The sequence below is a fragment of the Chrysochloris asiatica genome, unplaced genomic scaffold (genome assembly GCF_000296735.1).
Source record: "Chrysochloris asiatica unplaced genomic scaffold, ChrAsi1.0 scaffold00065, whole genome shotgun sequence".
In the NCBI taxonomy this organism is placed as follows: domain Eukaryota; kingdom Metazoa; phylum Chordata; class Mammalia; order Afrosoricida; family Chrysochloridae; genus Chrysochloris; species Chrysochloris asiatica.
This window is the reverse complement of record NW_006408583.1, coordinates 5,231,429-5,246,694: the sequence shown is the minus strand read 5'-3', so window position 1 is coordinate 5,246,694 and position 15,266 is coordinate 5,231,429. Positions and strand designations below refer to the sequence as shown.

General features: G+C 38.6%; 1 protein-coding gene across 1 annotated transcript in view; it reads left to right on the top strand.

The window, feature by feature from the left end:
* Positions 1-15,266, top strand: part of FOCAD (focadhesin) — a 354,257-nt gene that overhangs the window by 225,429 nt on the left and 113,562 nt on the right. Inside the window, exon 21 of the mRNA XM_006864465.1 lies at positions 9,659-9,751. Coding sequence (XP_006864527.1) covers positions 9,659-9,751 — 93 coding nt within the window. The remainder of the gene's footprint in view (positions 1-9,658; positions 9,752-15,266) is intronic.

Genomic DNA, 15,266 nt, shown 5'->3' with positions numbered 1-15,266 from the left:
TGTCCATGGGCTCAGGAGTCCCCAGGTCTCATTACACTTCAGACCAACCAGCTCTTCCTTTTCTCTCTCTCATCTCCATGTCAATGGGAGTCTATGGAGCAAGGTCAAACTCAACCCATATCTTCACTGCTGCCTTTCTCACTTTTCTGCTCACAAGTAGACCAACACTGTCACCAGCAAGCTTATGTGCATGTTCATGTGTCCCCTTTGAGTTTCAGTCTTGGAAGGGGTGTTTGTATGGAAGGAACTTGATTGCTTGCTTGCCTTCATGGCTGCCCGGCCAACAACTTGCTTGTTCCTGTAGTAGCCAATCAGACTGTCTTTTTTTTTTTTTTTTTTTTTTGCTGATCTTTCTTTCTAGAAAAATCTTCTGTTCTTCTAGCTGCTCTAGGCTTATCTGCTTATCGTTTCAAGTGTAAATTTCCCACCTCAGAAGATTCTGGATGGGGTTTAGGATTCCACCTATAGTCTTATGCAATGCAAAGACTCTGCAGGAAGCCTCCTTCACTAGGCAATTTCTAGCTGCATTTTAGGTATTCTAATGAGTTCTAGGCTGAAGAGGAACTTACAAGCTTTCTATGGTGATGTTTTCTGGCTATTTCTTTCTATCCCCCTCAAGTGTCTATTTTATCAATAGTAACTTGTAAATGTTGTTGTTGTTAAGTGCCCTCAAGTCGGTTCCAACCCATAGCGACCCTGTACAGGGTTTCCAAGGCTGTAAATCTTTATGGGAGCAGAAAGCCTCATCTTTCTCCCGCGGAACAGTTGGTAGTTTCGAACTGCTGGCCTTGTGGCTCGCAGCCCAATTCGTAACCACTATGCTACCAGAGCTCCTGTTTTACAATGGTAGGCAAGGGAAACCAAGAGTCACAAGACAGCCAAACATCTTAACATTATTTCCCCTCTTTTTACGCATTCCAACCATGCCTCAATCCCTGTATCCCAGAGCCGTGTTGTTGCAAGGTTGTGCCTACATCATTTACCTCTGTCCCACTTAGCCAATGCAAACCTGCCTAACTGTTCTCTCATCTGCCTTGTTCTTCCATTCCCCTGCCCCTTCTTGTGTATTGCCCTCCTCCCCCGCAACATTCAAGCTATCCTGTGTCTATTCCCTACCCTGTGCTCACCTTCCCCTCCCTCCCCTCACCCCACCCCATACATCCTGATAACCAGCAAAGAATTATTTTTTCCCCTTGTAGTGTAGGTTTCTTTTCTTAATCTTTTACAATAATGGTTCTATGCAGTATTTCTCCTTTTGTGACTGACTAATTTCACTCAGCATAATGTCCTCAAGGTTCATCCATTTTATGCGGTGGCTCGCAGCTTCCTTGGTATTCTTCAAGGTAACATAATATTCCATTGCGTGTATGTACCACAGTTTGTTTATCCATTCTTCCATTAATGGGCACTTAGGCTGTCTTCATCTTTTTGCTATTGTAAATAATACTGCTATGAACATTGGTGTGCATATATCTACTCATGTTATGGTTCGTATTTCTTGTGGGTAAATACCAAGTAGAAGAATTGCTGGATCATAAGGCATTTCTGTTTCCAGTCTTCTGAGGAAGTGCCATGTTGATTTCCAGAGTGGTTGGATCATTTTGCAATCCCACCAGCAATGTAGTAGGGTCTCAGTCTCTCGGCATCCTCGCCAGCCTTTATTGTCCTCTACTTTTTTGATCTTTGCTGTTAGTGCTAGTGTGAGATGATATCTCTTTGTTGTTTTGATTTGCATCTCTCTAATGGCTAGTGATTGTGAACATTTCTTCAAATGTCTGTTGGCTGCCTGGATCTCCTTCTTGGTGAAGTGTCTGTTCATGTCTTGTGCCCATTTTTTTTATTGGGTTATTTATCTTTTTCTTGTAGAGGTGTTGTAGTTTCCTATACATTTTAGAAATGGGTCTTTTGTGTCATTGCAAAAGATCTTTCCCACTCTGTGGGCTCCTTTTTTACTCTTTCAGTGAAGTCTTTTGATTCACATAAGTTTTTAATTTTTAGTATGTCCCAATCATCTATTTTGTCTACTTTTGTTTGTATAATTTTCATAATATTTGATAGTCTGTGTATACACCCTGTATTGGAGCCCTCACATTTGTCCCTATTTTTCCATTGATGGCCTTTTAATTCTGGGATTCACATTTAGGTCTTTAATCCATGCTGAGTTGGTTTTTGTATAATGATTGAGATGAAGGTCTTGTTTCAGTCTTTTGCATATCGCTTTCCAGTTCTGCCAGCACTATCTGTTGAAGAGACTGTCTCCTCCCCATGCAAAGTATTTAGGCACTTTGTCAAAAATTAGTTGGCTATATGTTGTTGTTGTTACGTGCTGTCAAGTTGCTTCCAACCCATAGTGACCCTGTACAGGGTTTCCGAGGCTGTAAATCTTTATGGGAGCAGAAAGCCTCATCTTTCTCCTTTGGAGCGGCTCATAGTTTCGAACTGCTGACCTTAAGGTTTGTAGCCCAATTTGTAACCACTGCGCTACCAGAGCTCCTTATGTGGATGGGTAAATTTCTGGATTCTTGATTCTGCTCCATTGATCAATATATCTTTCATTGTACTAGTACCAGGATGTTTTGACCGTGGTAGCTGTGTAGTAAATTTTGAAATCAGAGAGTGAGAGGTTTCCAACCTTATTCTTCTTAAGCAGTGCTTTCCTTGTCCTGGGTCTCTTTCCTTTCCATATAAAATTTATAATTTTTTTTCTCTCTTTGAAGAATGTTGTTGGAATCTGGATTGGGATTGCATTATATGTGTAAAGTGCTTTGGGCAGTATTGACATTTTCACAATGCTAAGTCTTCCTATCCAGGATCATGGTATATTCTTCCAGTGTTGTAAGTTTCTTTTGGTTTCTTATAGTAGTGTTTTGTAGTTTTCTTTGTATATGACCTTTGTTTGTCTGGTTACATTTATTCCTAGATATTTCATCCTTTGGGTGGCTATTGCAAATGGTATTGCTTTCCTAATGTCCTTTTTCAGCACTGTCCTCGTTACAATAGAGGAATCCAACTAATTTTTGTATGTTGATCTTATACCTTGCTACTTTGCTGAATCTTCCAATAAGGTCTAGTAGCTTTTTTACTGGGTCTTTGGGGTTTTCTATATATAGGATCATATCATCCGCAAATAGAGAGAATTTTAATTTCTCTTTGCCAATTTGGATGCCTTTGATATCCCTATCTTGTTGTATAGCTCTGGCTAAGACATCCAGCACAATATTGAATAGGAGTGATGACAAAGGGCATCCTTTTCTGGTTCCTTTTCACAGAGGGAAGGCTTTCGGTTTCTCTCCATTGAAAGTAACACAGTCTATTGGTTTTGTATTGGTTGGTTGGTTATGTGCCATGGAGTCGGTTCCGAATCAAAGCAACCCTGTACTGGATTTCCAAGGCTGTAAATCTTTACAGGAGCAGAAAGCATCATCTTGGTTTTGTATATATGCTCTTGATTATGTTGAGGAGTTTCCCTTCAATTCCTACTTTGTTGAGTGTTTTTCTCAGGAATGGATGTTGGATTTTTCAAATGCCTTTTCTGCATCAATTGATATCATAATGTAATTCTTTTCTTTTTTCTTATTTATATGGTGGATTACATTGATTGTTTTTCTAATGTTGAACCATCCTTGCATTCCTAATATGAATCCCACTTGGTCATGATGTATTATCTTTTTGATGTGCTGCTGGATTCTGTTGGCTATGATTTTGTTGAGAATTTTTACATCTATATTCATGAGGGATATTGGTGTATAATTTTCTTTCTTAGTGATGTCCGTCCCTAGTTTTGGTGTGAGGGTTATGCTTGCTTCATAAAATGTATTAGGAGGTTTTCGATCCTCTTCTATATTCTGGAATAATTTGAGTAGAATTGGTGACAGCTCTTCCCTGAATGTTTGGTAGACCTCACCAGTGAAGCCATCTGGACCTGGACTTCTTTTGATTGGGAGTTTTTTGATGACTTGATCAATTTCTTCTTTTGTTATGGGTCTGTTCAGGTTTTCTACTTCACCCTGTCAAAGTTTATGTAGCTCATGTGTTTCTAAAAATGTATCCATCTTTTCTAAGTTTTCAAATTTGTTGGAGTACAACTCTTCATAGTATTCTGTTATTATCCTTTGGCTGTTCTTTGCTTCCTTTGTGACATCTCCCATGTGGTTTCTAAAGCATGTTATTTATGTCTTCTCCCTCTTTTCTTTTGTTAGGTTTTCCAGTGGTTTCTCAGTTGTATTAATCCTTTCAAAGAACCAGCTATTTGTCCTGTTGATTTTTTCTCTAGTTTTTCTGGTTTCTATCTCATTTATTTCTGTTTTAATCTTTATTATTTCTTTTCTTTTGGTGACTGTAAATTCCCTCTGTTGGTCTGTTTGTAATGGTTGGAGATGCTGTGTTAATGTGTTAGTTTTGGTTCTTTTTGGATGTGTGCATTTATTGCAATGAATTATCCTCTCAGCACCACTTTCACCATGTCCCAAAGATTTTGGTATGTTGTGTTTTCATTCTCATTTGTTTCTACGAACTTAGTGAGTTCATGTTTAATTTCTTCTATTTCTCAGTCGCTTTTCAGCAGGTGTTATTTAGCTTCCTTGGATTTGACTTTATTTCTTTGGTCTTCTTATTGTTGATTTCTAGTTTTATAGCATTGTGGTCTGAAAAGATGCTTTGTAGTATTTTGATGTTTGTAAATTTATGGAAGCTTGCTTTGTGACCTAACACATGGTCAAATTGGGAGCATATTCCATGTGCACTAGGAAAGAATGTGTATTGTGTTGTTGTTGGGTTTAATGCTCTGTACACATATATGAGGTCAAGTTGATTGTGCTGTTTAGTTCCTCTGTAACTTTGTTGAGTTTATTTCTTGTTGTTCTATCCAATTTTGAAACTGGTATATTAAAATCTACCGCTATAATTGTAGATGTATCTGTTTCTTTCTTCAGTTCTAATAGGGTTTGCGTTATATGTCTTGGTTCTCTTTCATTGGTTGTGTAGATATTTATTATGGTTTTGTCATCTTGCTCAACTGACCCTTTAATCATGAGGTAGTGTCCTTTATCTCTTATGATGTTTTTTGTCTTAAAGTTTATTTTATCAGAGATTAGTATTGCCACTCCTGCTTGTGTTTTATTGCAATTAACTTTAATCTGTTTTTGTCTTTGTGTGTAAGGTGCGTCTCTTGCAGGCAACATATTGAAGGGTCTTGTTTTCTTATCCATTCTGCCACTCTCTGTTTCTTCACTGGTGCATTTAATCCTTTGATGTTCAGTGTAATTATTGGTAGGTATGAATTAATTTCTGTCATTATGTTAATTTTTTGTAGTGCTGTTCATTCTTCTATGTCTTGTCAGTTTCTTCTTAGTTTTAGTGTTTCCTTGTTCTTCTTGTATCTTCATTTTCATTTTAAGTTGTGAAAAATTAACTTTCTTTGGGGCTACCCTATAGTCTATTAACTTTTCCTGTCATTTAAGACAGTCTATTGTATCTTGCAATGTACCTGACCTCCTTACCACCTGGAACTCTGTTCCTATGTGTCTAACTTCTTTGACATTGTAATTATTTTGATCTTTGCCCGACCACCATCTCCTTTGAATTCCTTGTTGTAATTTTGTTCTGTTCTGGACTCTGCTATTTGTCATCTGAGTTTCAGGTGGTGTTACCACATCTGTCAGTCTCTGGTTGTTGTCTGTTCTTGTTGGTTTTCAGTCCAAAGAACTCCCTTTAGGATGTTTTGAAGTGCTGGATTAGTTTTGATAAAATCTCTTAGATTCTGTTTATCCTAGAATGTTTTGATTGCACCATCATATTTGATTGATAGTTTTGCTGGATAGATGATTCTTGGTTGGCAGTTTTTTTTTTCTTTTAGGGTTTTGTATATGTCTCCCCATTGTCTTCTTGCCTGCATGGTTTGTGCTGAATATTCAGAGCTTAATCTGTTTTGCTAGCCTTTGTAAGTAACACTTCTCTTCTCCCTGGCCACTTTTAGGATTCTCTCCTTGTCTTTGATTTTGGAGAGCTTGATTATTATATGCCTTCATGACTTTCTTTTGGGGTATTTCCTTCCTGGGGTTTGTTCAGCTTCTTGAATGTTTATCTTCTCTTCTTTCAAGATGTGAGAGAAATTTTCTTTCAGTAGCTCTTCAACTATCTCCTCTGTGGACTTCTATGATGCTTCATTTTCCGGAATGCCAATAATTCTTAAGTTATTCCTCTTCATGTTATCCAGCATGAATCTTAGACTCTCTTCAGATTTTTTAGTCCTTTTTTCTGCTTGCTCTTCTAACTTAGCAGTATTGAGAGATTTGTCTTTCAGCTTGCTGGTTTTGGCTTCCGTCTCTTCAATTCTACTCCTTTGCACTTTTCAGTGTATTGTCCCTTTCTGATATTATATTGTTAATCATCTGGACCTGCTTTTGTCATCTGGACCTGCTTTTGCAGGGTTTTGAATTGTTTCCAATGCTATATCTATCTTATTTGATTGTTCCTGTAGCACTTTCCTGACTTCTTCCTTATTTTACTCCACCCCTCTGTGAAGCATTTGAATTTGTCTCTGTATCATTCTTCTGAATTCCTTCTCAGGCAGATCCAAAGCCTGCTCTTCTTCTTGTGGAAAGTCTATGCCTGCCTCTATCTTATTTATATCATTTAACTCTTTGCTGTTTTTGGACATGTGGTAAAATCTTTTGTTGCCTTTTCTTGGACATTTTCAGTAGTTAGGTGTGTTTTCAGTGATTATATGAATGTATGTTTCTGTGTTGTTAAGTTTACTGAGTGTCTCCTGGTGGATGTGATCTGGAGATAGGCTTCCCTTTTCATGTGTAATACCTAGCAACTGGTATTGGCTCCTGTCCAGATGGTGGAATATCATGGGGTATGCTATATGGCCACGATTGCTGTCTCTTCTTGGGTAACATAGGAAGAGTAAGCTCCCACCCCTAGGGAAAAAGTGAGATCAATAGGACCAAAAATAGAAACAATATAAATGCAGAGACAAGAACCACCACTCAAAAATAAATAAATAAATAAATAAAACCATAGCCAACTGACCAGTAGCCTTTGCTGCACAGGCCCGTGTACATGCACAGTAGAAACCCTCAGCATTGGGTAGGGGTGTCCACTCTTTCAGGCCCCTCCTCTAGTCACCACCGTGGAGATGTGCAGATAGATATTGAGAAATTAATGGAAGAAAGATTGTCCACTAGTTTTATCTCTGAAGGTCAGTTAGGTATCTGTGTGTGCACAGTGTATTTCTCAAAATATCTGCGTTCTTGTATGTAGTAGTTGGTGTTGGCTCTTACCTTTTATGTTGGGGTTTTACAGGGTGCTCATATGGTTTGGCTGTATAGCCAGACCTGCTTTTTATTGCTGGGTAGGCAGGAATAATGGGTCCCACTCATGTCAACTTTAGGGCTGGTCCGAGAGTCAGATGTCATTAAGAAGCTGCCAAAGGATCAGCCCATGGGACCAATGGGGCTCCTCCCAGGGACCTCCTCACTGTACTTTGGCAAAATTGTGTGTTCAATGCTGGGATCCTTTTGGGGATGTGCTCCCACCCGCCTTATGGTGTCTGGGCTGGGCAGAGAGGGTGCAACAGGAAAGAGGGGGATAGAAAAGTGTAAAATCCATCACATCTTTTTTCAGATGCCACTTTGCAGTTTTTAGAGCTGTATCACTGTATCAGGCTGGCTGTGGCCCCACCCTCTTATCTCAAGCCAGGCCGAGGGGCTGCAGGAAGGTCTCACATTCTGATCGATTCAGAAATCACCATATTTTCCTTTCCACAGTCAGATTTCTCCACCAGTGGGTGTGGGAAGCTGATGCCCTGCAACTTATACTAGATCCAAAAGTCTGGAACTGCTCCAGGAAAGCACCTTTTCTGGTTTTTCTGCTCCTCTGCCGAGGAACGTCTCCTACCTCAATCCTTCACTTTTAAAATTCGGGTTTAAGATTCAATTGAAACCATTGTCTTTGCAGAAGTATCCATCCAGTGTTGTTTTTTTTACAGATGTTCTCAGATGTGCATTCATTGATGACCATAGGTTACTTGGCAGAAAAGCATAAAAATATTTTGAGGTCTTAAAGTAGATTATCAAAATAAAAGCTTAGATTGTGATATTTTAGTATTATTTCTGAAGATTCAAAATAGGGTTTAAAGATATAGTTAATGTATTTTATGAAAACAGAACAGAATTGATAGGAAGAAAATTAAAGAAGATTCGCCGTATTTTGGAAACAAACCAGGGTTCAGGATTGATTCATGCTTCTTCAGCTGGCAGTGTGACCTACTTGTAGTCAGCTTCCTGAATAAGAAACCAGCAGGCTTTGGAGAGTCTGTTCCTAAATGGACTTTTGTTGACATATTTTTAAGCCTCCTCCTTCCACCCAACAGAATGGGTACTTTGGAAAAGAAGAGACCAGTCTTTGTAGTGTTTTCATGTTTATTTTGTGGTTAAGTGAGACTCAGTATCTAGCTTTTAAAATGCAGTAGTGGAACGAGAGCTAATAGTAGTCAGAATTAATCTCTTTTTTCACCGGGCCCCCATAGATTTTGCCATCACATCATAATTTGCCTCATAATTTATTGATTTGTACCCATTTCTGGCTCTCCCATTATCTATAAAACTCTCTGAAGACATGGATTGATATGCTTATAACCTCATATCACACTAAATTTGGGATTAAAGAAAAGACCAGAGGCCATGGGAACCACAGTATTCAGAAAGGTTGTTATCTTCCCTATCACAAGATACTTGAGAAAATTCATCCTTATAATACAGTAAAATGCCCTTACATACCCTAGTTGTCATGATTTCACAGCATACTTTTATTTAAATTTCTCTCTCTTTCTCTTTGTTTTTGGCCTCGAGGAGACAGACTGAAGTTAGAGTTGTCTGAGTTTAGATGAGCTGAATTACAGGAAACATGAAATGTGATGCGCTGCGGCTGTTTTTCCTGAGTGCTCTTTCTTTAACTGAAGCCGACCTTGGAAAGATTTGTTGCAAGATAGCCATATACTAATAGGTAGAAACAGAAATGACTATGAAAACCAGATGTTTTGTCTGGGCCTCTCTCCTGAAACAGGGCTTCAGTGTTGGCATGTATCATTTTCTGTTTACCCGCATTGATTAAAGGATACTTATCTAGTGGCCCACATAGTTGCTGGGCACATGCTCATTTACATGCTCTTACCATGGAAGTTTCTACAGAACTTGATAGCTCTGTTGGCAATTTAAGTTTTATTACTTCAGAAATTGTCAGATTGGAAATACAGGATATGAGTAAAACTTGTTTTTAAAATTACCAGGGAGATTTATTCAACAATACCTAGTTTCCTGACATTGGCAAGCGACTTTACAGAGTGTCCCCCTAATTTCCAAGGACAGATTTGTATTACATGTACATTTTAAGTGGTTAATATTGGAGGGTTTTATTTGCTTTAATTTGGAATATTCCAGCCTTATTTTATTTTAACTTTATAAAACTCCACATTTTTTTCCTTTTTAAATCTCCAAAATATCTTATTTGTGGTTCAGATTTGGGACTGATTTGGTTTACTTTAGAATTTAAACCACTTAAATAAAAGGAAAGAAAGAATTGATGATAGATGTTAAATTTTGTTGGGTTTTAATGCTATGTATTCTAATTTATATCCTGGTGCATTTTCCCACAGGTTCACATTCAGCTCTCCGAGTGGCACCGTGCGGTATTTCTCCCCCAGGCTTGGCTTGCATATATGAATCGAGCATATCATGCCATTTTACAGGTGATGACATCATAAAATGTTGTGCTTTAATTTAATTTCATGGAAATATATCTTTTAAAATTAGCAAACACAGACACTCATAGCAACCCTATGTAGAATTTCCGGGGCTGTAAATCTTTGCGGGAACACAAAGCTTCCTCTTTCTCCCTTGGAGAGCTGGTGGATTCAAACTGCTGACCTAGCTAGCAGCGACACCACTACACCACCAGAGCTAAAGAACATGGGAAAATAGTGCTATCAGAAATATGACGAGTAATTTCTCCCATAAAAGAATGTGTGAGGCCTATGTGGAGTTGTGCTTAAAATGTGCTTCCTGGTCCCCCCCAGATCTATGTCTTCAGTCCACGTCTCCCTCCTGAGCTCAGCTTCCTCTGCCCTGCTGCCTTCTCAACACCTCCACATGACTGTTCCACAACATCTTAACTGGAGCACATCTCAAGCTGAGCTCTTTATCGTCCCTGTTACCTTTGCTTCCTCAAAGTGGACTTGTTTAATCCTTCCTGTGAACATTGTGCATCAGCCTTATTCAATGTCTTTGTTTCCTCAAACTCAGACTCAAACTTTGTTTCCTCAAACTCCATTCCTAACCTCTTGGTTTATACACATGTTGCTCCCTCCCATCCTGTAGTTGCCCACCTTATTTCTACTTGTTCTCTAGATTAGTTTAGCCCCTCTGCCCCTTCCCTGCTGGATCACGTACTCCCTCAGTACCCAGACCTCCCTTTTGAAATGCTTATTTCCCTGGTTATGTGTCTGGGACCCCTGTGCACAGTTGTCAATTGTCTCTTTGGAACATGGCAGAGTTCCATATGCTCACTGAGTAAATGATACATGCTCAGAATGACTTCCTTTACTCCAACAATGTTATAGACTATGAATTTGTTTAAATTTAGAAAAAATTTTAATCAGTGTGAAAATATATGTGCAGTTAGTAAAGTGATTTTCTCAATCTTTTTTCCTAGCTTAAAATTCATTATTAAGGTTGACCAAAGGGGGTGGGGGAAAATCTGATGATACTTAAGCAATTTATGGCCCAGAGTAAGCTTATCATGGAGTCTCCAGAAGTGTGGTGTGAAAGAAAACAGCTGTCCTTTTAAATGGGGTGGAGGAAAGGGGTTCGTGGGGAGAGGTGATCTAGATGTGGGGAAAGTCAGAATTTCTAGACATTGGTGTTGCCATTGATGTTTAAACCTTGATTTATCATTAAAATTAAGAGAGGAACCAGGAATATGCATGTCTAACATGCAGCCTGGAGATTATTTTAAAATTGTGTTTTGGTGAAAGTTTACATAGCAAGTTTGGTTCCTACTTGACAATTTCCACATAGATTGTTAAAGTGACATCTTTAATTGTGTTCTGGTTGCTCCACCTCTAGTGCTCTAGTTGCCCTACCTCCTTATCTTCCAATTTTTGCTTTAGAGTAAATGTTAACATTTTGATCTAATACAGATTTTTTTTTTTTTTTTTTCTTTTCAGTAGAGCACCGTTCTAATGGGAAGTACCCTTTATTTTGTGTGCCACTCTATTATTTCACTAAAAGGTGATCTCAGGAGATAGTTTTGGTTCAGTGTTTTAAAAGTGATTCAGGAGGTTAGTTTCAACAAGTCCTCTCATCTGAACTGGTCCAATTAGTGTGGTCTTTGAGATTTTAAGATTTGTTGTACAGTTTTCTCTCATTCTATTGGGGACTGTCTATTATAACCTAAGTCAAAGCGATCTGCAAGCCAGGTACCATCTTGTTCTTCTAGTTTCAGGGTAGGTAAGGTCATGCTATGTGTAGGCTATCAGACTTGTAAGTTGTTTCCTCTCTGAGACTTTGTTTGTCTTCTCACTCTTCTGTTCCTGATGAACAGAGACCAATAGTTGTATCTCAGATGACTACTCACAAACTGTTAAGACCCTAAATAGTGCTTACTTCATTGTGATGCCGAACATAACCTTTTGAACTATATTATGCCGATTATCCAAATTGACATGTAAGACTATGATCCTAAGCTTTCAAACCTAGATGACCATTTTCTGAAGGTGTTTGGTTATGTCTGAGGAGTATCTGTAGCTGTGTCTTCAATGAATATGTGTCTGCATGCACATATTTGTATTTATACACATATATAGATATTTCTATCTGTTATCACATGTATTCACCTGTATGTATCAATATATCTATATGCCTATACCCATCTATATGCGAGCATACACTTGTTGTGTAGTCTTTTTGGACTGGTTGCTATTTTATATATGTCAGATTCTCTGGTATAGACATCTTTTTCTCTTGAATGTTTCTCAGTGATATCATTCACTTTGCTCATGCTGTGCTCACTATACCTACATTCATTGCCCTTTTCCATCATCAGAAATCACAAGAATTTGTGATCTAGCGTATGCTTCCCCTTCCCACTCCCTGGTAACCACCAATAAGCATTGGTATCTTTATATAAGTGCATACACACATTCAGGGATGAGTAGAAAATTATCAGCACTCTGGTTATGTTAAAACATTTGTCCATGTGCCCAGCTGATGTCTATGGAGTAGATGAATGACAGTGGATTATGTGGCAAATCATTTGCATATCAGCCGTGGCTCTGCCTATGAAATCATTCACAACAGATTTGTGTTTTGAAAAGTTTGTGTGAGAAGGGTACCTAAACAGCTCATGGACGAGTATAAACTGAAGCATTTGGACATCTGAAACAAAATTTGGACCAATACTCTAGGGAAGGTAAAAATTTCTATTAAAAAAATTGTTACTGGTGATGAGACATGGTTATCACTAAGAGCCTGAGAGTAAATGGCATTGTATAGAAGGGGAACATCCTCAACAGCTGATCAAGAAAAAGCTTAAAACTCAACCATCAGCTGGAAAATTGATGCTTATATTTTTCTGGAATTCTCAAGGGCCAGTATTGGAACACTATCAGGAAAAAGGTTCAACAATCAGCAGTGTGCTCTTTGCAGTGAGATGCTTACTGAAGAGCTGAAGCCTAAATTTTGAATTAAAGGCAGAGTACGGAGCTCTGGTAGCGTAGAGGTTACGAATCGGGCTGCGAACCTTAAGGTTAGCAGTTCGAAACTACCAGCTGCTCTGCGGGAGAAAGATGAGGCTTTCTACTCCCGTAAAGATTTACACCCTCGGAAACCCTATACAGGGTTGCTATGGGTCGGAACCAATTCAACGGCACTTAACAACAACAACAACGGCTCTCCAAGGGCCTAATGATCTTACAGGACAATGCATATCCAGATACCTCTGCCTACACTGTTGACACTCTGCAAAAACTTAGTTTTCAGGTGTTAAAGCATCCTCCCTATAGTCCTGATCTTATGCCATCAAACTTGCACCTGTTTGGTCCCCTGAAAGCAGCCTTTGGAGGATGAAGATTCACCTGTGATGAAGAAATGAAGACAATGGTGCATCCGTGGCTCATAACTCAGCCTAAAACATTTTTTTGTTTTGTTTTCTATCTCATTTATTTCTGCTCTAATCTTTATTATTTCTTTTTTTTTCCCCCACATGTAAGGCTTTATTGGAGGTGGAAGAAAACAAACTATTATTTCTTTTTCTGCTGGTGACTGTAGGTTTACTTTGCTGATTTATTGGAAATGTTTTGTTAATATGCAGATTTTGGTTCTTCTTTTTACATGTGTGCATTTATTCCAATGAATTGTCTTCTCAGCTCTGTTTTTGCTATGTCCCAAAGATTTTGTTATGTTGTGGGGGTTTTTTCTCATTTGTTTCTAGCAATTTTGTGAATTCACTTTTTATTTGTTCTATTACCCAGTAGCTCTTAAGTAGGCGTTAGTCGGTTTCCATGTATCTGACTTTGTTTCCTTGGTCTTCCTATTGTTGATTTCTAATTTTATAGTGTTGTGATCTGAGAAGTTGCTTTGTATTATTTTGAGGTTTATAAATTATGGAGGCTTATTTTGTAGACTAACACATGGTCTATTCTGAATAATGTTACATGTGCACTGGAAAAGAATATGTATTTTGTTGCTGTTGGGTTGGATGCTCTGTACACATTTATGAAGTCAAGTTAGCTGGTTGTGTTGTTTAGTTCCTTGGTGTCTGTTGAGTTTCTTTAGGGTTGTTCTATCCTTTTTCGAAAGTGGTGTAGTAAAATCTCCCACTATTACGGTATGTTTGTCTATTTCTTTCTTCAGATGTATTAGGGTTTCCTTTATATAATTTGGGACTCTTTCATTGGGAGTATAGATATTTATAATGGTTATGTTATCTTGTTCAAATGACCCTTTAATCACAAGATAATGTCCTTCTTTGTCTCTTATGCTGGTTTTTATCATAAAGTTTATTTTATCAGAAATTAGTATTGTCACTCCTGCTTGTTTTTTATTGCAATCCTTTAACTTTTTTTTTTTTAATAAATGTTTTATTGTGAATTATGTGATAGTCTACATGGGCGAACATTAGTTTTACATTCATTCTATCATACATCGTTTCATTGGCATAGTTACCATCCCATCCATGCATCCTCACCCAACCAAAGGGTGTACCCTGTAAGCCTGCACCCCTCCCCCCCCCACCACCACCACCACCACAGTCCTCAGCCCCTTTCCCTCTCTGGATCGCAAGTCCCCAGCCACACCATCTCTTGATGTCGTCTTCTCTGCCTCCATCTCAGGCCTCACTGCTTCTCTGGGTAGGGTCCTTCTCTCTGCTTTTCTCCATTGATGGTCCTACAATCCTCTGCTCCTAGACTGAAAAGTTAATCACTCCCCTCCTTGCTATAAAATGTCCACCTTTACATTTCCAACCCTTACAATCAGTCCTGATAACAATTATTCACTATTGCATCACAAGAGACCCATCTGTATTTCATTTCATCAGCCTTTCCCAGACAGGCTGGATACTATTCACTGGAGACTCCACCTTCCTCCATGCCCTTCGGATCTAGGTTCCCTCTTGAAAGCTTGTAAGCCAGTCACTTCTTACCTTTGTATCCCTCCCCTCATTTTGGGTAGCCAATGTCCAAGTTGCCTATCCCTGTCTACCATTTGTGTGGAGGGGGTGGGAATAGTTCTTGCAGCAGGGATTTGTTTCCTCTTTTGAGCTATTTGTCTATTTCGTTGTACCAGTACCAGGCTTTTTGACCACCGTAGCCATATAGTAAAGTTTGAAATTGGGGAGTGAGAGACCTCCAAGCTTGTTCTTCCTTTTAAGCAGTGCTTTGCTTATCCTAGGTCTCTTTCCTTTCCATATAAAATTACTAATTGTTTTTTCCATCTCTTTGAAGAATGATGTTGGAATCTGGATTGGGATTGCATTGTATGTGTAAATTGCTCTGGGTAGTATTGACATTTTCACGATGTTGAGTCTTCCTATCCAGGAACATGGTATGTTCTTCTACTTCTGTATGTCTCTTTTGATTTCTTGTAGTGGTGCTTTGTAATTGTCTTTATATATGTCCTTTGTTTCTCTGGTTATGTTTATTCCTAAGTATTTCATCCTTTGTGTGGCTATTGTAAATGGTATTGCTTTCCTAATGTCCTTTTCAT